Source organism: Ammospiza caudacuta, chromosome 1 (genome assembly GCF_027887145.1).
Source record: "Ammospiza caudacuta isolate bAmmCau1 chromosome 1, bAmmCau1.pri, whole genome shotgun sequence".
NCBI classification, from domain to species: Eukaryota; Metazoa; Chordata; class Aves; order Passeriformes; family Passerellidae; genus Ammospiza; species Ammospiza caudacuta.
In genome coordinates, this window is record NC_080593.1 from 103,792,475 (window position 1) to 103,815,490 (window position 23,016).

Here is a 23,016-nt window from a genome sequence, read left to right on the forward strand (position 1 = left end):
CCAATAGAGCACAACAATCCACATAAATGGTAATATCTAAACAGAACTGTAAACACTTCACATATACATAAATAATAATCATAACAGTAATTATTAATAAATCTGAATGTAATGTGTGTTTTTAATAAGCTTTGCCCTCTCTCCACTTCTGTTTGCTCTGAGGGTTTTGAGATTTACTCCTAATGAAAAGATTGTTACTCCATTAAGAGGTAAAAGGTTTAACATACTGCAGAAGCAGGTGCATTAACTGCATATCCCAATAGCTTTTAAATCCTGGGAGGCTAATACATGCTTGGAATAGCCATGCCCTGTTGTAAATTCAAAACACAGCCAACAAATTAAAAAACACTCTGTCTCCCTTGAGTCTTTCCTTATTCACTCAGAAAATAATCTTAGATTCATGAATGAAAGTTTTGTCTTTCATTTCTGTTTTCCTCCCTGTAGAGACAGTGCAGAGCTTAGAATCAGAAATTTAGTCTTTAAAACAGTGTGTGGAATTCCTACATGTTCCTTTGAAAGACCAAAAGGAAGATCACTGTCTTTTAAAAACAAATTCTACATATTAAAAATAAGAGGAAATATTTTTTAAGTATATGCAATGCCAAACAAAGCTAAAAAGATTCTTGATCATTAAATGACCTGCAGTCTGTTCTAAAAAATCACAATTGCTCTTAACCAATAATTAACAAATATTTACATATTCAGAATCCAGATTACCACCACATTATTCCAGCAGAGGGCTGGTGCAGTTTGTTGGAACTAAGGAAATTATATCTTTGTAAGAACTTGGAATTGTGCAGTTGTAACCCAGGCTCTGGGACACTAAGTGATTAATCCTAGTGATTAAATTGCCAACCAGTAGGTTCAGTTTTCCAATTTTCTGAACAACATGTTCAGCATGTGCAACTCTTTTGTAAGGTAATTACATTCCCCTACACGTTTCATTGCCCTCTTTTCTCTTCCAAAGGATGCTTAGTCTCCAATCTTTAGCTCCTCTCTCCTAGTTTAGTTCCTATCTCCTTGCTCATCACATCATTTTGTGCAATACACAACACAGATTTTCACTCTGGGAACACCTATTCCCTGGTAAGGAGACCAAGGTCACTGACCTGTTTCAGGCAGGCTAATGAATGAATGTTGGCTTCTGTTCATGATTTTGGCCACTACAGCATGTTTCAGACTTGAGTCAGAATTCTACAACCTTAATTTTTGGGTTTTAGCAGCCCTTCCCAAAACATGTTCTCTTAGAATAAATAACAGGTGCATGCATTTATGTCTGTGTGCACTAATATTTTGGAGGACAAGCTGCTGATGGTCTGATTTATTCCTTTTCCCCTATGAGTATCTGCAAGCTACAAATCAATGTTTTAGAGTGTAAGTATTTAATGTTGTTTTAAAAAAACTAATTACATCCTAAAGCTGTTCTGTAATGCTGAGGCACTAGCACTCCTCTTTTAAATGAAGCATTTTTCTGGACTTACTTGTGCAGGATCCACATCATTCAACATAACTACTGAAGTGCAGTGATAATCTAGGACCAGTCTCCAGAAATCTTTGACAGTATTTGGTAAGGGATGCTGCGTAACTATAAAAGCTGATGGTTGCTTGTAGCTCTGCAAAGAAGTAACAAGATGATGAGAAGAATGGCAACAGAGAAAAATCTATTTAGCAGAATGTCAGTCATAGCCCCAAAACTTCAGGACTGAAAGCATTATTTCTATTTTCTGTATAATTAATATATTGTTTTCATCTCTTTTCTGAGAACTTATATGCTTCAAAGTTAATAAACTACATTTGGGAAGGATATAGCTTCTGCAAATGTTATATTTCTAAAATGTATTTCATGCCACAGGCATAGAGTAAAATCATCAGAGGCTTTTGCTTCCAATGTAACTCCTACAAGATTTTGAGTAACGGGTTTGTTTTGAGCTGTTAATGGACAGATTAATCTTGGCTGTTTGCATTTAGCTCTAAATTTGAAGGATGCCTGTGAAAGGAAATATCTAGTTATTCTTCAGAAATATTGTTGAAATTCTGGTCTATCTGACAGCAGTGAAGATACCCAGGGGATAAATTTCAGTGCTCTTTGTTTCTTTTAGTACCAGAGTATGTCATTGACTGAGCTGTTTGCTGGAACTTTTCCCCTGTGGATCTCAAACCAACATTTTCACTTACATCCTTCTGAGTGTTGAAAGGTACTCTGGCCATACTGGGGCAATTTTTGGGAGGGGGTGCCACTGCCTTCATTAAGGAGGGTGGGGAAGTCTCTACATGCCTTGAACTGAACCATCTGCACCACAACAGAGATCCAATCACATCAGCTACTGTAGGCAAGTGGTTGGATTCCTGGGGCTGTCCTGTGCAGGGCCAGGATTTGGACTTTGGTGGCTTTGACTTTGGCAGGTGCCAAGAGGACAGTGCCAGACTCCTTTTGGTGGTGCCCAGTGAAAGGACTGGAAGCAATGGCCATAAGCTAAAACACAGGAAGTTCCAGCCTGAAGGTGAGGAAGAATTTATTTACACTGAGCTGTCAGAGCACTGGAACAGGCTGCCTAGGGAGGTCATGGAGTCTCCCTCTCTGGAGACATTCAACACCCACCTGGACACGTTCCCATGTCACCTGCTCAGGGTGACCCTCCTTGGCAGGAGGGGTCAGACCACATGATCTCCAGAGGTCTCTTCCAACCCTAGCAATTATGGGATTTGGTGATCCTTATGAGTCCCTTCCAACTCAGGATATTCTATGATTGTTCTTTCACAGATAATCACTGAGGAGACCACAGAAAATTATTCCACTGTTTTGGGTACAGATGCAGACATGCAAAACTTTGGTTCTTTGTTTCAGCACATGGCAACCAGCAGGTAATGATGCCCCTCATACATTAAGCATTTGCTTTCTGTCCTACTGGTCCGGCCTTGCTGGAATTTTCATGCAGATGAGAGGTCCAAAGGGGTCTCTGTTATTCATTCAATTAGGATTCTCAGAAGTTCTTTTGGGAACACTATTCTCAAACTCATTCTGATACTGAATAAGGAAAACTATGCTTGCTGCCTCTTTTGCTTGAAGTGAGCTCTGAAAGGCTTAGATGAGGTGATTCAACAACACCTCAATGGATTCAAGTGGAGAGGGGGACACACTTAATCTTGCTTGCTGGAGATTGAGTGTTTAGAGAGATGAACAAATGTCTGCCCTTGTCTATCAGCGCAGGGATGCTGCAGAAGCATGCTTCAGGTGGAAAGCAACCCAAATCACCTCCTGCCTGGAACCTTTCGCCCAGACACAGATCTGCATGTAGCCCATTGTTTCAATAGTGAAGAAAGGAAGCATCTTCAAAGCAAGTATTAAGGCCCTGCTCTTTCTGAGCATTACTTAATTCACAGAACAAAACAGTACTGAAGTCTCCAGGAAAGAAGACAATGTAATGGCACAATCACAGACCACAAATTAAGGAGCTCTGTTCTAATATGAAATGTCATTGACCTACTGTGAGAGGCTAGACAAGTCAATTACACTTCTGTTCTCAGTTTCTCTACATAGATAAACTAAAAGATACATTTTCACAGGAGTGTTTTAAACTTCAGCTCATTTTAGGAAAAGGCTTTGAGAACTTGGAAGGAAAGAAACGAAAAAAACTGCAATAAACTGTTATTACCCTAGCTTCACTTTTTAAAAAGGCCATTTACAATGTGTTCCTTCCTTACTAACCTCTTTTTTCTTGTTGTTTATGTGTTTGACAACAGTAATGACTATAGCTGTAAATTGTCAAAAATAGGCTACAAATATCTACAGACTGTAAAGGCAGTTTAAGTGTCTTTTTACTGTTACTCTATTACAAGGATTAGAATTGCCATAGATGCATTTGAGAAAAAACTCCACACACACATGAAGAGGAACCATTCATTCAAGCAGAAATAAACAGGAAGGCTGAAGTAATGGCTTGTGTACTATCTTGTGTTGACAGACAATTTTTTTTTTGTTAATTACTGTTTAAATTATAAACAAAGGGAACTGAAATATTGCTGCAAACCTTATTATTCTATTTAACTGCCTGTATCTCTTAATAGGTAACTCTTGTTTTCCTAGGCCAGATGGTTAAAAATTCAAGCACTAGGGAGAAATCCAGACACACTCAATTTATCAAAACTCCCTGAATTGCTCTCTGAGCATGGCTTTGGAACCTTGGCTGTGACACAACATATGTGTGATCCTAAATGTACTTGGGAGTGTAAAGATTTTGTGCCATGCTTCTGGGAAACAAAACAAGCCAGAAGGTTTTCCTTCTTACGCTGACTCCATTTTCTAGCACGGCTCAGTTTGGAGGGCTGCTTATTGCCTTTTTATTATTAATGCTGTGGTGCAGACTTACATCCATCAGTGCAGCATTGATGTAGTTACTGCTCTCCCCATCTATCGTGATGAGGAAAGGCAGGCATCTGTCTGGAGGCAGCACATCCATGCAGCGATTCTTCTCGTGGTTTCGCGGCAAGAGCGCGATGCTGCAATCCTCAACGCGCAGCGTCGGAGTCACCATATTTAAAGTCTTTCAAGGAGAGTAAACAATGCAACGGAAAAATTAGCACTGCACTGAAAGCAACCCAAAATATTTAAGAATAGATCAGCTCTGCATTCAGCTTCAGCGGGAATCAATATGCCGAGAAATGAAAACACATTACAGTCAGCAGGCTTTGGAAGCAGAGAAATCCTGGGAGCATATGATTATGGAAAACAACCTCACAGACAGCTGTGGAGTAGCCTGCTTTCTGGAGAAAGGACAGCAGAAGGATCAACATACTACCCTCGAGTAAAATGAATATTTTACTACTACCCCACTGCATTATTTTATGATTCAGCATTACTCAGCAGAGATGAGTGACATGTTATTTTTCCATTTTTTGACATCTTTCACTCGTAGACCTGTTACAAAATTCATATGTCTATAAAAACTTAAGCAGAAGTCTTTACTATAGCTAAACTCTACAGCTTCTAGGCAATGTAAGCCACTACTTACCCTAAATTCCTCTTTGATCTGGCTCGAGTTTGTTTGAGGATCTAGTTTATTCATTTCATAGTAAGCAGACCTAACTTGAGAAGCTGGAATAGTTGTGTCCCCGCAAAGACAGGCTTCCAGGATAGCATCATGGATGAATACATACTGTTCCTGGTTAAGCAATTAAAGCAGATAGTTACTGACATGGAATGCATAGACCATTAGTATTTTGGTAAATAAAACATAGCAACTAATATGGTTGCTACTTCACTCTTCAGTTTACCAGCACTGAAGCAAGACCAGAAGTAACAACCACAGTTTAAAAAAATTTATCCCACTCATTTGGAAATGAATATATAAAGATTGTCTTAAACAAACTACAAGTAGTTAGAGAAGTGCAGTAACATTCCATAACACAAAACTCAGAATGTTTCTGGTTTTCTCATTCCTCTGGGCGGTTCTGTAGGTGCCATCATGAAACTAAACCTCAACAAGATGTACTCCAGAATGAATCCTTCCCAGAGAGGAAACATTCCTGATTTCCCCCATTTTTTAAGAAACATTATGAACCTTCAGTGAGGAATAACTGTGCACTTATTTGGGAAAGGGGTCTTCAGGTTTGTGCAGAGACTATTTTGTGCATATGACCAAGGAAACTACTTTCTGGAGGGTGCCAACCAACTACAAAGCTCTATCTTAATGGGCTAGAAGGGCATTTCTTCTTGCAAAGCAGTCTTCCAGTAGATGAGCAATACCTCGGTCTGCACCATGTTAACTCTGCGGGATCGAAGCTCTCTCACACAATTATAGATGTCCACGACGCCTTCTCGTTCTGCCATATCTAGCATGATGTCAATGACAATGAAACATCCAGTTCTGCCAGCACCAGCACTGAAACAGAAGAAGAGCACAGTTAATATGCAGCAGGGTATTGGAAATGTAAAGGGTATAGGGTTCATCTCACTGGTGCTTGATCAATTGGATGATTACTGAAATTGAGCAATGCACTTGCAGAACTTCAGACTCAGCTTCCTTACTCTCATTTATATATTCAAATATGTATAATATATATGTATTCTGGTTTACAGTATTTTTTGAGCAGACCTACAGTGGCTTTGGCAGCCTGTATGAGAATACACAGTAAAGGAGAAGCAAAAGCAGGTCTTGAGTTTAACGCAAACCACAGCAGAGAGATTTCTGTTTTACCTACCTGCAGTGAACCACCAGAGGCCCAGCATTGGGTGGACTCTTGGCTTTGACCTGCCGTACAAATCCCAGCAGGCCCGTGGCATGGTATGGGACACCATGATCTGGCCAGCCCGTGAAGTGGAACTGACGTATCTCCCGAATCTCATGAGCACCTCTCTGGTGAAAAGACAAGGGTTGAAATTTTCAAAAGCCTGAGCCTTGCTGAAAAGCACCCCCTACCAACACAATCCGTACTGGAGAGCTTCCTCACAGCAGGAGAGCAAGCTCAAAGGTGGGGTATTAACTGGTTTCAAAGCCTTCCAACAAAATTAGGTAAGTAAGCATTAGATTGAAACTTTTAGCAACAAGAGAAATGCTCATCTCTGTATTTAAGTACTAGGCTGCTTTGCAAACTGTGGCCTTAAGATGCACGCCATGATCACAGAACAGGTCAGCAGTGAGGCTGAACACAGAGCACTGATGACCTTTTTTTTCCCCCACTGCCCTCCACAGGGGTTTTGCTGCTGACTTCAGAGGACTACAGCTTCAGCATAATTTTCATTTGTCCCCTTCATTGGTCTGTAAGAAAAAGCTGAATAATAGGAAATCTTTTTGCACCTTCAATCATAGGGGCTGTGTTTGTAGCCCTCCACATGCTCACTGTTCAGGTGATTTGCCACAGTCTACAAGGACATGGATATAGTGAGACAAGTATGAATGAGAAGCTGATTGTGTAAGTAATTTCCCATGTGACTTTGGGGAACAGCCTGGATATCAGAAGAGTATATGCTAAGTTTTATTTTCTTACTGGTTGTATTTTCCCTTCCCCATCTCAAAATGCAGCTGCCAATATTTCATTCTCATTAGAAATACACAAACTGGAGGCCATCATACATAGCTCATAAACAAATAGCAAAATTATGGCATATCATGTCTAGGCTGGACTAAATGTCAACAATACTAGTAACTGGTACTTTACAGCTTTTCTTTTTAGAGATATATTTCCTGTCTTGAGCCAGATGGAATATAAAAGGTTTTATTCTCTTTGAATAATAAGTAATATAAGCTTCCTAATTTACTGCTATTATGCATTAGTCTGGGATTTTCAGTGGTGGAGAAATTTTGGACGTGTCAGGACTAGAGAGGCCTTAGTGTATGTTGGAGCCTCTGACGCTCTGACAGCTCAGGCTGGGGGTCTGTGGAGACAGGGCATCTGCTCAGAGGAATATCTCATCTCCCCTGAAAATAGACACAAAAAGGCAGGCAAGGGAGAGGATTAAGAGCATATGAGGCAGTGGTGTGGATTGAGGAGATCACACCCTTTAAACAGAAATGACCTTGTATCCAAAAAACCAATTTTAAAACATAATGAAATCCAGGAATAGACAAAACAATTTGCATTTTAAGACAGTCTAGCACACACATTTGAATACAATTTAGTCCCTGCTCTCTGGGGATTTTAGAGTGTGGTAGTTAATGCATCTCTGCTACTGTAAGCAAGGCCTTTAACTCTGCAAATAGCTCTGCTTAGGTGAAGGTAGTGCCTCAAACACTTTTATACTGCTTGTAACAACTGCCCATGACCCCCAAAGAAACAAAGATCGCATAGAAAAAAAACAATGCCATGACTATACAAGCTGAGGACTGAAGTGAGTATCCCATACAAATTCTTCTTGCAGTGTACAGCTGAGATTTTCAAACAATTTACAAAAAACAAACTGCCCCTCCAAAGCAATGTGCCTGGCTGCTACACAGATCAGGTTATGTCCTGTACATACTCTGCCTTAGTTGTGAACAGGCTGTCTGTCAGGCTGACTGAATTTTTGTCTGCCGTTGTTAACAGACACTTAGGAAAGGTTTTGCATATAGGATACTTTTATAATGAGTTTTCTTATTATATCTACAAAGGACTTTTATATCTAGCTTTCCTGCTGGTTTCTAAACCCAAAATAGCACACAACTGCATGAATCATAAAAGCATATATTCATCTGGGAAAGACTATACAGCTGAAACAAACAGAAAATGCTGTACACTGCTAAACCCTAGGATGTTAAAAAATTATACAAAAACTTATGCTGCTGCTGTATTTTACTATTCATGTATGACTTATTCATCTGAGTTAACTGTTGTGCTGTAAAGAAACTGCTCCAAAGGAACTGCTTATTCACACAATGTAAAGCATACCTAGGAAACAGTCTTCAAAATCAGACTGCACTTTTGGCTTCAATTTTCTCAGCATTATACCCCGACTACTCAATATCCATTAAAAAAACCCAACAAAACTGAAGTAAGTGATCACTTTATCTTCAAGCAAATCAACTTCTAAATTCTACTTTATGAGCAGGTATGAGATGTTCATCAACAAACAGAAAGGACGGTCAGAAGGAACTAAAGGTCTTGGAGAATTTGATTCCTCTGATTTTCTGCACATCTATGAAGAACCTGAGGCTGCAATTACATCTTCCTTATCCCTCCTCCTCATCTGCCACAATGGACAAGGCCAGTTCTCTTAACTCCACCCTTGAAGTTCCTATGTGTTAAATCTTTAATCATTCTGGAATTCAGATGTTGTCCCCAGAAGTCACCCTGACACAGGGGGTTAGGCCACCTAAGGCACAGAACTCTGGCATTTTTTCCTGTTGAATTACTGACGCTCCTGTTAGTGAAATCTGCAAGTACTTTGGAATGGAGGCTCCAGTGGTAAGTGTTACAAACCACCTTTCAATTAGCATTATCTGCATGTTTGGTTAGGGTGCTTTCTGTCTCATCATGCACCTTGACTTAGGGAAGGTGAAAAGTACCAATCTCAGTACATCAAAAATATAAACTTGAGAGAATGATGGTGAAAGAAATGTACAGACTTGATGTTCCAGTAACATTGGAGGAGTTAAAAAATATGGAAAATAGAGTAAAAACAAATGTACTTTACTCAAAGTACAGTGACACTGTTTTTAGAGGCTTACTGAAAAACTACCAACTATTAAAAAACGCAGTGTCTAAATGAAATCTTTTCAGATGGAGATTTTTAAAAAGAAATAAAATGTTTAGTGCCTTTTATCTCTATCTGTTCTAATGCACTTATTCAAGACATTTTGGTTATGTTCAACTGTAAAATCCTCTAGGTCTTTTCTTCAGTCCCAGTTAAGAAGCGAAAAGCTAACATCAAAGCATGAGCTTAAAATTTGCAGAATAGAAATCAACCAGTGCTTCATCTACTTCAAAGTGTAGCCAACGTTTCTCATCTGTTTATTAAAAATACCTAAATGCAAGGAAACAACAGGCTTGAGTGAATTCAGTCTACAATATGTATAGTGGTAAACATGATACAATATTTCAATTCATTCAAACCACGTAATTCTATTATCATTACCCTCAGGTTGCTGTATTGATGCATATTTAAGTATTAGATTGAAGAATAAAACAGGAAAAAACCCTAATTCCTTTGTTACTCTGGATGTGTGTACAGAGACCCTGTGGGGTAGTCATTTTGTCAGTTTCAGGTATCTGGGTGCAGGATTCTTTGATGCTAAATATTATGTTCTTCAAACCCATAAATGAATACTATTTCATTATTAGAGAGAGCCAATAAATCATGGGTACTGCAACTAAATCAAAAGAAGCTTTCTAAGCTAATTAGTTGAAAATCTACTCGTGATGGAGCACTGCTTTGGTGTATGCTATTAGGAATATCTAGTTTTACCAAGGAGGCTCTTTCCTTGGTGTTCTACAACTCAAATGGGTCCTGATACATACAATTAAAACCTTTCTGTTCTTTAATGAATTCTGAATGAAACTGCTGAGTTGACACAAAATGCACGGTACACTTCACCACTGACTGACTCTGCCTATTCTCACTTTCAGTGAGTGCCTTATTTGTTATTTCTATGTTTTCCATACATTGCAGCTGGGGAGCTGCAAGTTCTACAGGCTACAAAGCATCAAACAAATGTGTGGTATTACTCTAACAAACAGTAATACAACACACAGGCTGGAACTCTCCATGTAAGGATGGATTCCTGTGAAAAGGGAAATTGCCTTGAGAAGAACAGTAATTTGTTACAGCTCTGTCTCTGCAGACCAGGCACACCCTGGCCCAACAGAAAACCGAATTCTCCACCACAGACTTCTGAATAATGCTGAATGCAGCCTCTGGTACAGACAGAAAATGATTGTGGGGAATGTAAGATGGGAAAGCAGCACAAATGTGTTTTTCAATTGATTGCTAGGAGGAAGGCTTCGATTTCTCCTAGGCAAGGAACATCACTTTTTCTAACTCAGGCAGGGGCCAACAGTGATGAAAAGCACAGAACAGTTGCTGCATTTGAAGAAGAAAAACAGAGATTACCATAAGAGGGCGGTAGTAGTTTACCCAAAAAACCTATAAACCCAGGATGTCAGTCAAAAGATTTAACTTTCCCTTGTTGAATCTGCATGTAAGTTACTTTGGCAGATAACAATGTATTTAAGAAAACTGAATTTGGAAACTTACCTTTTCTACAGCAAATGTTCGAATCACGTATTCAGCCAGCAGCTCTGTATCTATTGGGGTAACTTTAATGTCTTTATATATCTCTGTGTCATCCGGCCAGTATTTGCAGCATTTGACCTTTAAAAGATACAAAAGAAATTAAGGTTCATTTGTTTTAGAAAGTTCATAGGGAATCCATTTTGCATTCTGTGCAATGATTTCTGATTTAAAGTGCAATCATGCACAGAACAGTCGCATTTCTGCACCTGTAAATGTTTGAGGGACATTGCCTCTTCTCTTTTTAAGACAGCTTTCAGAGTTTCTCATGAGCTTTGTGTTGTGCTTAGTGAAGTAAGGCAAATTTGTTTGGAGCACAAAGAATATTTATGCCCTGCACAGTTCAGCTATGGTAACTGTTCATTTCCTGTGCTTTCCAGAGCAGAGTGTGCCCAGAGGGACAAATATCACCAGAAGTCTTTTCCCCAACCTCTACTTGTTGATTTGTCTCAAAAATACCTTTCTATCTTCTAAAATAAAAGTGTTTTGCAGACAGGAAGGAGACCTCATGGCAGTTCAGAGCTTCCTCACGAGGGGAAGAGGAGGGGCAGTACTGATCTCTTTTCTGTGCTGACCAGTGAAGGACCAAGGGAATGGCCTGAATCTACGTCAGGGGAGGTGTGGGTTGGGTATCAGGAGGTTCTCCCCCCAGAGGGTGCCTGGGCACTGGAACAGGCTCCCCAGAAAAGTCACAGCATCAGCCTGACAGAGTTCAAGAAGCATTTGGACAATGCTTTCAGGCACATGGTGTGACTCTTGGGGATGGCACTGTGCAGGGCCAGGAGCTGGACTTTGATGATTCTTGTGGATTCCTTCTAAATCAAGCTATTTCTTGTATGATTATTTTTAGAAAAGTACCTGTTTTCTCAGATTAACTTACCAAAGGAACTGATGAGAGGTTGAATAGCAAAACTCAGTGCTTGAAGTCAAGAGCTGAGATTTATGTCCAGGCTTTACTATTATAACTCTACATAGCTTAACTACTAATTTACAGGTAACTCCAAACATTATGGGTAGGATTCATCTCACTTAGCTCAACCTAAACTGTTATTTTTAAAAGTGGGTGGTTTGAGGACTGTATTTGATGATGTAGATAGCTGACTGACTTAAGAATTTTCTTCTCCTTCACATTTGTGCGGACAAAGTGGTGGGCTGGGAAGCTAACGCATTACTTACATCTCTCTTTTACTCTGCGTTATCATGGTAATAGCTCTGCTATCACCACTGCATCTGGCCATCATCCAGGAGTGCAATACATGCTAGGAGTGGCATCTGTTATACATCTGCTGCATGGAACTGTCTCTCTCCTTCTCCCACCAAAGGGAAAATTTAAAATTATCTTTTAATACATATACATCTAGTTTACCTAAATATGCACTTCAATGAGTCAGGTAAAAAACTTGAACACTCTAAATATTCAATGGAAAATTGATAGAAAAAAAAATTAAACTTCACAACTGATAAGAGAATTTCTCAGACCTATTTTCAAGGAAAAATATTTGGATTACTACCATGTTTAATCCTGAGCAAAAGGTAAAACTGCTTATACACAGATGAACATGTGTATAAGCAAACACAGAAAACTGTAATGCAGGATTCAAATGATTTATTTATACAAACTCCAGGTTCAGTATAGAAAGCATTATGCAGAAAGTCAAACCCCATCCTGTCAAGAAGAAGAAAATATATTTTCTTAAGCATTTGTTTCCAGAATGTCACTGATAATTATGTGCGATCTTTGTTTACTGTCTGGATAGATGGGAAATCTTGCCACATCACAGGAGTGACACTGGCTGATAAAGTAAAAGGTTTGTCCAGGCAGGGTCAGTAGTTCTGGCCCTTCTTCTGGCTCATTAGCAGGATAAAATTTAAATCTGAATAGAATTGAGTTGAAGGGCTGGCAAAATACAGCCCCACATCAGGATCCTCTTCACAGAAAAAGAGTAGCCTGGTCAGAAGCCCTGGCTCCCAGCCACAAAATTATACAAGCATCCTAACAGCTTGTTCCTGCTTATGCAACTAATGGAAAGCTGAGAGCTAGAGCTAGAGCTGAAGTTCAGGTAGCTTTATAAGCAGGTTTTTATTTATTTTTCTGTGCTTGCTTTCACACCTAGTAACCACAATAGCATTGGCTAAAAAAATTCTTTATAGTCTTCACCTTTCATCTGGTATTAAGGGTGGTTTCAAGGCGACTGACAACACCAGAGTTCCCTTCCATGGTTAGAGGCCTGGAGCTGGGACCCTGGACAGTGCTTGGCACTCCTGTAACAGGGCAAGGATGGCAAGACTGCTTCCCCCACCATGCTCCACAGCCAGAAAGCTGACAGGGTGCCAGAGAGCAGAAAGATTCCACCAGCCAAGGACCAAGCAGAGGGCCATTTCCAGGATCTAACAACAGGATCTCTGACAAATGTGTGTTCATCTCTACAACTTATCTATCACTGTCAGCAATGAGAGCAAATATTTCAAAAGCATTATACATTGCTGCAAGCAGTATAGTAGTTACTGCTGCTATCTATTATTGCATCTACTTGATATTTATCCAGATCTTATTTTGTTCAGATGTATTACCAAAGATCCTCTCATAGAAGCTAAGTGAAAGACATTGAATGCTCATTGTTTTGTCTGTGTTGTTAAAATAATCCAGAAAATTCACATTGTTCAAATCCCTCAGGCCAGCAAACTGACCCTTTTATAGCCATTGCCAGAAACTCTCTGAAACAGGGTTTTCCCACCTATGGCTAAGATGACCTTTTGACTCTTCATGAAGAGTTAGACAATTCACACTGCCTCTGGGCTGGAGCAACACACTGACAACCCCTTCTCTGGAGCTGATTCCCTTTTCCTGCCTGTTCACACATCCCTTACATAGGTGGAACTTGAACCACACGGAGGGGCCCCTGCAGGCAGGGAGGGAGCAGCTGCAGCCGTGATCCCAGGCACAGCACTGCCCATCAGCACCTCTCTCTCTGCTGCTAACTTTAGCCTCCTTTCTTTCTGATGGGCGCCTGTCATCCTTGAAACAGCTCTAGTTTAGCAAAATAAACAATTGCAAGGAGGGGAAGCAACCTTGGCTGAATGAAATTGCTCTTTCCTTGAAGGAAAACAAATCTGTTTCTAACTTGCTAAGTCTAGACTGTCTGGATTATGGCTAAGAACTAGGGACAATTGGGAAAGACCAATTTAGAAGAGCACAGTCCCTGTGTTCTTATGCCTCAGCTGCTGGATTTGGTTCCACTCTTTTTTAAACCTTATTTAAGATGATACAGTGGAATAATTAGGGAAGCACTGGGAGATGTTGCACAGAAGTTATAGCCTTTTGTGCCTCATGCAGCTTGGGCCCACCAGGGATTTCTTAGTCTGCTGCAAAGGGGATTTTGGGCATGGAGCAGACTGGAGCTGAGCAGAAGGATCCATGACAACACAATTTCCTGAAAACTCTCCCAAGTGGAATAGGGGCTGTGAAAGCCATGGGAACTGTGCCAGAATTCAGTCAGAGCCACAGACCAACTGATGATTCACTCTCTAACAGAGGAAAAAAGACCTAAGCCCAACTTTATTTTAATTCAGGCTTTTCTCCTACTTTTGGCTCTTGTTCTGCAATGCTCTGCACATGCTGAGCTCTGGACCTGAGAACTCCATGGACTCTGGGCGAACCAAAAGTCAAGAAAAGGCTTAAATATCCATCTCCCATCTCCTCTAGGACCACTCAAATAAATGCAAAGGTGTCTTAAAGACAGAAGTAGATGAACTGGTGTAAATCAATGCTTTATAAATGCTTATTGGATCAGGGCCTTTATTTGTACAAGAAAAGACAATTGCAACAAAATAGAATATGGTTTTACTCATTAAATATGAGAAACACTGCTGGCAGCATATGTTCAATTTTTCTTTTTAGCACAGCTTTAGCTACCATAACTTGACGGATCTATTTTCCATTTTATAAACATTTGGTACATGTTTTACAAAAAAGCCTTGCTAACAGAAGGTTTAACTAAATAATTGATACATGATTCCAGAACTGAATATTAAATGCACTAGATCTTTTTTTTTTCCCCACCGTTGCTACCATAACTGTAAGTATCGTCCACAAAACAGAAAACATAATTTTGAAATCTCATCTGAGCAGAATTATAATTGAGAGTTTGTTCACATACACCCCACATTTATATCCCACCAACATGCCAAAAAATACAGATGTTCATCACAAGATGAGATAAAAGGATGATTGCCAGACACATAATGAAAATGCTCTGGTTTAATCTATTCATCCCAATGTACACTGTCCAATTGTTTCAAACATGTTTATTTTGCTAATAGTTTAAGAAATTTGGAGAAGAGAATTACCTACTTCCACTGTCTAGTTCCATCCCCCGGTAAAATAGTCTAACGTGTGAAACTCAGAATTAAAAATGAAAGTGGAAAGTTGTTGTTGCTAGTTCTAAATATAACAAATATTGTAGGCTGTGGATGGCTAATGAACACAAATTGTGACTTCCAAAGCTGTATATTTAACCATTTGGCAATGTGACACATGCAGCTAAAGGCAGTAGGAAAGTCAGGACAGTAATTAATTTACCTAGAATGTTGGAATAGGAGCAATATTACAGACTTAATATGTGAGCTGGCTGTGAAATACACTTTGCAGTCCATACAGAACAGTTTAAATAACACTGATTATTCAAAGTTTCCAATTGCCTTTGATTCTGAAATATTCTTAGCAAAGGGGTGATATATATGACTATGCCCTGCATGGATTGTCATTAGTGAAGAGCACTATTATACATTCTAATCTAAAATTAATCCTGAACTAAGTAATGACGATAAGTCAGACATAAATTTTGAAGTAAAACCACTTGGCTATAAAATGAAACAGCCAACCATGCTCACTGGTAAAATTTTAAACAGATTTTACAGATGTAGCTCGGATAACAGGTACTTTTATTTGGCTGACTTGAACTAAAAGTACATCCAATAATTGAAAGTATTTTTATTTAAATACTTTTCAAACAAAAAATGTATTACAATATAAGAACATCTTATGTGTTATAAAACAACCTTTGACAGGAGATAAAACCCAGTCTTCCTTTTTTTTAATTTTCTTTTGTTTGCTTTTGAGCAAGTCTGTTATTAGTTTTATACCTCATTCTACAGTTTTCTACAAGAGGTGTGGAAGACTGTTGAGAAATACGATATTTGAGATACTGTTTGGCACCATCAGAATGGGTCTCTGTGAAGTCTTTATGCTGTTCACAGCTGCCAGGGTGGGAAGAGATGTCTCCATGAATTTTACCAGCTCAGTCTAACTTGGGATGACTCAGAGGTGACATAGTTCTCCACCTTCTGCTGCCCTGGGCTGCCCCAAGAGTGCAGCCCTATGTTGCCTGGTGGGTGCGCTTTCATTCAGCTTCTGCCCAGAAGAGCTGGCTTTCTGGAGATGCCCAGCAGCAGCCATAAACAAATGCTTTCCACCTGACAAAATGAGTGTGACCCTTTGTTCTTCAGACTCAGTATTGTGTTAGCATGCCATCAGCCTGGCAGAGTGGGTTAGATGAAATTAAGGTGACAGGCCAACCCATGGTGTGCCCTTCTTTTGACCATAAAGAAGATTTGGTCTAGAAGAGCAGCTTTAGGGTAAAGCAACCCAAGGTAAAGCTGTTCCAGTGTTCCTTCCTCCACTGTTAATACCAACAGAGAAATATGGATTGTCTCTGTTTCATAGCTTATGTTTAGGCAATTCTGTGCATCTCAGTACAGCCCTGGAGAAGAAAAGCTGAGCACAGAACACATGAGAAGAGTGGTCCCATGCCAAGAAGAAGGATGGTTAGCTAGAGCTCCTCAAAGCCTGTGTTAATTCCTGACACAACTGTGAAATCATGGGCCTGTTTCTCAGATTCTGTATTTCCAAGGACCTGATGTGTCTGCATTGAACCTGTGCTCTGAACCATGCTTCCATTCCAAGATCAAAATGATGCCATTAGCTGGGTACAGAGCACCACCTACTTAGTGGATTGCCTTCTGGCTCTAAAACCTGATCATCTGATGTTAGCTTAGACAGTTCTACATGGTACTCTACTGGGTAAAGTAAAACTGTGTCAGTGCCTCCAGGATACTTCTCTTTCACAGAGAGATTGAGAGATAATTTCAAGAGACTGCTGAGGTGAGGAGATTTGCAGTTATGAAGCCATTTTGCTAGCCCTGACATTTCAAGTAAGAACCTGAAGCCCTCCCTCCTGGCAAACCTCACCTAAAGTTGCATCCTACACCTTGGTGGCACTTCAGTTAGTCCAACAAAGGGGTCAGTGCATTTGTGTATCCTTAAACCTCTTTTGTTAATTTCTCTAAGTGAATTATCTCAATTGGATTAGTAAGCATTGAGATATTAATCTGTGTTGATTAACATTCTTTGAAACATAGCTTTTACTGGAGACGAGAATAGAACAAAACACTGAGAGCTGAACCCATGACTGCTGTGCATGACATGGGACAGTGCTGAATGCCTCTAGCCTGGTGTTCTGTTTCATGATGCTAACACTGCTAACCTGGGCACATCTTTTTTAGACAAATGCAAAGAGTCCTTCCTTCTCTTTCCTGGAGGACAACAAATTAAATTTTCCCTAAGGGCTCCTCCCCTACTATGTATAATGCAGTAATGTAAACCTACTATTTCTGGTTAAAAATCTAGAAATATGAAATCTGTTTTGATGTCTAGAAGGGTTCACTGATCTTGAAAGATTAACAATAGTTTTAAATTTTGATTGGTTTTCTGTTTTTCTCATTGATATTCTGTGAAAGTATAAACTGTCCTCTACTCAATAAGAGATCTGGAATTACAATGAAACCAAAAGTATAACAACAGAATATAACACCTCATGCTGATGTACCATAAGTACCAGTCCCATTTTTGGAGGGTAAACAAGAATAGGAAAAAAATATTCAATGGACAGGGAAGGACACTATTTATATATTTAAGAAGTTGGGACTAGAATTATCTTGAGGAAGCAAATAGATTCATACAACAACCTTTCCCCTCTTATTTATAAAATGTGGTTTCTTTCTTTCATTAGAAAAGCTGAAATGAAACCTTAGTCACCGGTGTGCATACAAACTCTTTGGCACACCTCCTAAGGAGCATTAACACCAGCATCCTGAATTAATTCCAGTGTAGGCAATTTGGCTTATTACATTTAGAGAGAGTTTCAATTAGACAGAGTGTTCTTCCATTTATACTGAATACAAACGTGCTGTTTGTGAGACATGCTCAAGAGTCACTGTGTTTCACCTCTGCAAGATCACAATATTGGGTGATCTGAATCTAAAATACAATTTGAGTTTACCTTTGTTTATTAGAAGCACTTCATGGAAGATTCTCAAAAACTTGTAAAATGTATAAGTACAAACTTTGCAATAGCTTTGTGATAAAAAAGTCCATTTTCATTCTAAGCATAGGTGTTAAGTCCATTGGAAGTTTCACAGTTTTTTGTTGCTGAAATTTCCAATGAAGATTTTTTTTTTTTTTTTTTTCCTACTGTTTCCAGTAAGAAGTCTTGGACAGGGTTTTATTTAGCAGTCTTTCTTGGATGTATAATCTCTGTCAATAACACAAATTATCAAGTAGATCTGAAGAAGATCTGGTTTGTCATAAAGACTTTTGGGTTTCATTTGTTAAAGAAACATATTTGAATCTGTTTAAGAAATGTCTCTTGAATGCTGACCAGTGCTTCATATCCTGAGAACCCAAAGACAGGAACATACAATTGCTTAGGGCTGTGACCATACAAGCTTTCCTAGGAAGAACAGGCTTTCCTAGGTGTCCTTTCCTGACACCATTTATCTTACAAGTAATTATTTTTATAGCAAGCCAGCATCAAGGAGGTATTCCCTCTGTCAGAAGACTCTTGTATGGATCTCCTCGCTGTCATGTGGAACTCTTTAATCATGAAAAGTCAGAATTATCCCCATTTTTGCAGAGAAGTGCCACATACATAACATGTCAAGCACAGGTCCAGGAAAACAAGCCAAGGAAAAGTTAAACCACCACTGTATTCTTCCCTTTCCCTTTCCTATGCAAATACAGCCTTTCTGGCTCCTGGGAAGGAAATGTCACCTGGGAAGAGTGTGAAATGACTATCAGGAAAGTACACCACTCCTGAGGGGTAAGATGGCAGGGAGAGGCAGTTTGGGTAGCACAAAGGTGTGGGTGCAGGCACAGGGGCTGTTTACCAGGTCGTGGCTGACCTTCATTCCCCTTTGTGTCACATCCATTCTGTTGTAGTCAACCTTGCTTCCTTTCACAAAAAGGGTCTTTTGTGTGCTTATTAACACTATTAGCACTGGCTGTTTTCTAATTCTGACTAATAATTGAGAAACTCTAATTACTGTAATTACTACGCTCCTGGGGTGAGGTTTTATTTTTTATAATTATTTATAGTGATTTTGTTTGTGAATACTTTGTTCCATTAAAAGCATAATAGACAATCATAAGTCCTTGCAGTGCATTTATTTATAACCACCTCCACTGAATTTTGCAGCATTTTGAATTTTTCAGCATTTATTAATCAGTTATTACTAAACTTTTTCTGCCTAAAGCAAGTGGGAGAGAAAGCGACTACTGATAAATGGCAAATAATGTGACATGCCAAGATTGATTATGCCAACTAAGTACTAGTACCAACCCAACAAGAGCAAAGATGGAGGTGTGACAGCTAGATGGCACAATTGAATATATTCTAAATCTTCCCACCATGCCTCTTCAAGGAAGACAGAAATGTTTCAGTGTGTGTAAACACTAAAACAAAATCAAGAACCATCGCAGATTTTGGCTGGTACATAAACACTTTGATCCCGTTCCCAGTGATTTTCTGGGTCTTTGGGAGTTTGCCCTCCAGAGTGGTCTCTTGGAGTAAGCAAGATGTTCTTCTGTGTCTACTTTATGATCATGCTGTGTGATCGTAACATCATTACACTGCTGGATAAAAATATTTGCTTCTTACAGAATAATCCACCAGATTATGCTAAATCTCTCAGGTAAAGATGCTCCCTGAAATTACTCAATTCAGTTCCTCTACCACTTACAGACATGGGTACATAGGCCTCTTGCATTAATATAGTCCAGAATACATTACTTTGAAACAGCTTGTTGTCACACTGATGTAATTGTATGAGTCTTGATTGTTGTTTATGCTTTTTATCCATTAGTGTGTGGCTTGGAAAATTCTGGTTCTTGGATCATTACCATTAATTACCTGCCATTTTCTTTTTGTGAGCTTCATTGTGAGTGGAAAATTGTTGATCCCAGCAGGAAGAAGACAGAGACCTTTTTTCAAGGTTGCCTCAAGGGCTGCTTATTTGTTTAGGTTTTTTTGGTAAAAGTTGTTGTCAACCTAGGCCAACCTTAACAAGCACCACTTCATCATCCTTTATCAAAGAACTATTCATGCAACTCAGCAATGCTTTTTCTAAATGACTGTGAGACATCATTTTGATTTTTAATAAACAGTCACATTCTAATGAGATCTTCATAAAACTGACTAAATATGTTTAGAAATCATTAGCTTAAATTATCAGTACAAAACTCTCCTTAGGGAGCCCTGCAGATTTTGTGATAAGACTTCTGGCAGATGTATTAGTGCAACAGCTCAAGCTAGTTCTGAATTTCCACACAAGCAGTGTAAATGTGAGTGACTGGGTAACAGGCTACTAGATGAAGAGCTAAATGTCCCTCAGGCGGGTTCATTAAAGAGAGAAAACAATCAAAACACATTTCAGTGCCATTTAAATACCAGGTGCACAGCAGTCTGCAGGTGCCAGAAACACTGACAAGGGTCCCTCACTGGAACACACAAGAGCTTAAAGGGATGTGCAGTTCTGACAAGTGTGCCTCAGATAATGACAGATATTGGCAGATGTACCCGGACCCTGCTGGAGGGTAATGGGGGACTGAGTCATTTGCAGCAGGTGCCTGTATTAGGGACAGCCTCATGGTGATTCCTCCAGCAGCAATTAAAACAGTCCTGATGCATAATGCTCCAGGGCAAGAAGCAAGTTCCTAGCACTGATTTAATGACTATCCAGCCAGTCCTGGAAAACAAATACAAATACGCCCCCTCAATGATTAATTCATGACGGCCGTACACCGTGTGGCAAACATGTAAAATTTTGAAAATTCCTGTTTCCTAAAAATGCAAAAGAATTTTCCTCCTTGGTTTACCATGGGTCAACATGGTTAAAAAGTAAAACTAAGAAATCCCTATAAATCTTCTAGCAGTGATAGCAATAGAAATAGAAAACCTCAAGTTTGGGAAGGTTATAAAGGTTTGCCCTACAGGAATGCTACCAAAAGTTCATTAAAATCATTGCTAATCAAGGTGGCACACTGCTTGTGTTAGGGGTTGCGGGACAGATGGTGTGTTTGCAGTTTGCCTCCTTGTTGTTGATGATTCCAGCTCTGGGAGTGGCACAAAAACACCAATGGAGGAGTGAGTGCATTGCTCTGTGGCTCATACAATTTTATTTCCATTAAAAACTCATTTCAATTTCTGCTCTCTGATTTCACCTATGCTGGCCTCCAGAGAAAGTGAGAACAAAGTCATTTCTACCACTGCCAGAAACAACAAAGCTGCAGATCTGTATCCTACTAGGACTCTTGCACCCTGAAGAAATCTCCATGGTGGCACAAAGCATTCCTTGCTGCTGTGGGAGTGTGCTGTGCACCTAAATGCTGAGAGCAGAGGCTGCCAGCACTGGCACCAAGACTGGTGTATCCCTTGCTGACATCTGACAGTTCACTCTAATTGGCACTTCCAAACACTGACTTCGGGAAAACAGCATGTGGTTTCATGCAGAATGCTGTTTTTGCTCTCAGGCTTGTTTATTCATACCCAGAAAACATCCCTTTTTAAGTTGTTCGCTTGGGCACTTATGAATGTGTATAAAGCTCTAACAAAGAGGTTTGCTGGAGAGCTTCCTATTCTTACAAATCCATCTGTTTTGAATTGATACGTGACCATCCAGCTATTTCTACCTTTTCCTCACTCAAGGGACTGCATTTTTAAAGTGGCCTCCATGATCCCTCTTTGTCTCTGCAATTAGTCGTACATGCGCTCCTGCAGCAGGTGTTAATTGCAGTCACAATCCCCATCTTTTTACATCTAAAAATAATACTGGCACCTGATCTGTAAGCAGGCTTGAGCACACAGATACCTGACTGTTAGGATTTATATTATCAATTCACAAAGGACATATGGAAGAATAAACTGAGACTGTAAAACTGGACTTGCTCAAAAGGACTTTAACTCATACCACATAAACAGTGCTCTCTCCTAATGCAAATGCCACAGGGCAGAGGCAGTATCAGACACTGCACCAGTGTGAAATTAAAAACATCTCTTAAAACCATGCTGCTCAAACCAAGATGTGTGCACTTGACTTCTTATTTCAGCACTTTGATTTACAATAATTGCTGTAGTTCCCATAAAAGCAGTGGGATTTCTTTTCATATCAAATGAAAGCTATATGCCAAACTCCTAAGCAAATTTTCTTGAAAAAAACATCCCAGATGAGAACTAAGACAGCAGAGCACAGACAAAGCAGTAAATGAAAAGACTCACTTACTGACATTTGTGTGAAACACAGAAAAAGGTTCCATTCAATACTTGTTGAAAACAAAATTAGACATAAAGACTAGAGTAGGAGGCCTACTTTAGCAGTTACCAAGCAAAGAAAGAGAGTTACACAATATCAGTCAGGTAACTCAAGCCTCCCTTTACTACCCAGCTCCCCAACATGACCTCCCAACAAACAAACAATGCACAAATGTGTAAAACTAATTTTTTCTGTTTTAGTCCAGAAGGCTTTCAGGAAGGAAAACCCAAACAAGCCAGACCAATTAGACAAATATACCAAGAAACAACTTCATACTTTAACTACTCAGACATCAGTTTCAGAATGATGCCTCCTCAGCCTTCCTTACAAAAATTAAAAAGAGATGATTCCATACCTTGTTCTGCAACAAATATACTGACTTTCTTAAGAGAATTGGTATATCTCAGATATGTACAAACGTATGACACGTCCCCTCTTTGTCAGTCTTTGCAGATTCTGCTGTACAGAATGCAGCTTTATCAGTTACTTTTTCATTGTGCTAATGGTAACAAAGCCAAGCATCCAAGGCATGTTTAAAAATAATTGATAATGAACCTCTCAGCACAGGCAGTCATACATATTTTATGTGCTATACTTAGTATGTAAGAACCTTGTTGGTCTGCTATTTAATTTTGAAAAGCAAACACCTTAGACGTCTTTCATATTTTTAA

At 39.5% G+C, this 23,016-nt stretch overlaps 1 protein-coding gene across 4 annotated transcripts in view; it reads right to left on the reverse strand.

Moving 5' to 3' along the window:
* PTPRM (protein tyrosine phosphatase receptor type M) overlaps positions 1-23,016 on the reverse strand; it is a 442,137-nt gene that overhangs the window by 10,987 nt on the left and 408,134 nt on the right. For all 4 annotated transcript variants that reach the window (XM_058818601.1, XM_058818619.1, XM_058818610.1 and 1 more), the window contains 6 exons: positions 10,667-10,783; positions 6,199-6,353; positions 5,744-5,879; positions 5,010-5,159; positions 4,368-4,541; positions 1,482-1,613 (listed from right to left, as the gene is read on the reverse strand). In XM_058818601.1, coding sequence (XP_058674584.1) covers positions 1,482-1,613; positions 4,368-4,541; positions 5,010-5,159; positions 5,744-5,879; positions 6,199-6,353; positions 10,667-10,783 — 864 coding nt within the window. The remainder of the gene's footprint in view (positions 1-1,481; positions 1,614-4,367; positions 4,542-5,009; positions 5,160-5,743; positions 5,880-6,198; positions 6,354-10,666; positions 10,784-23,016) is intronic.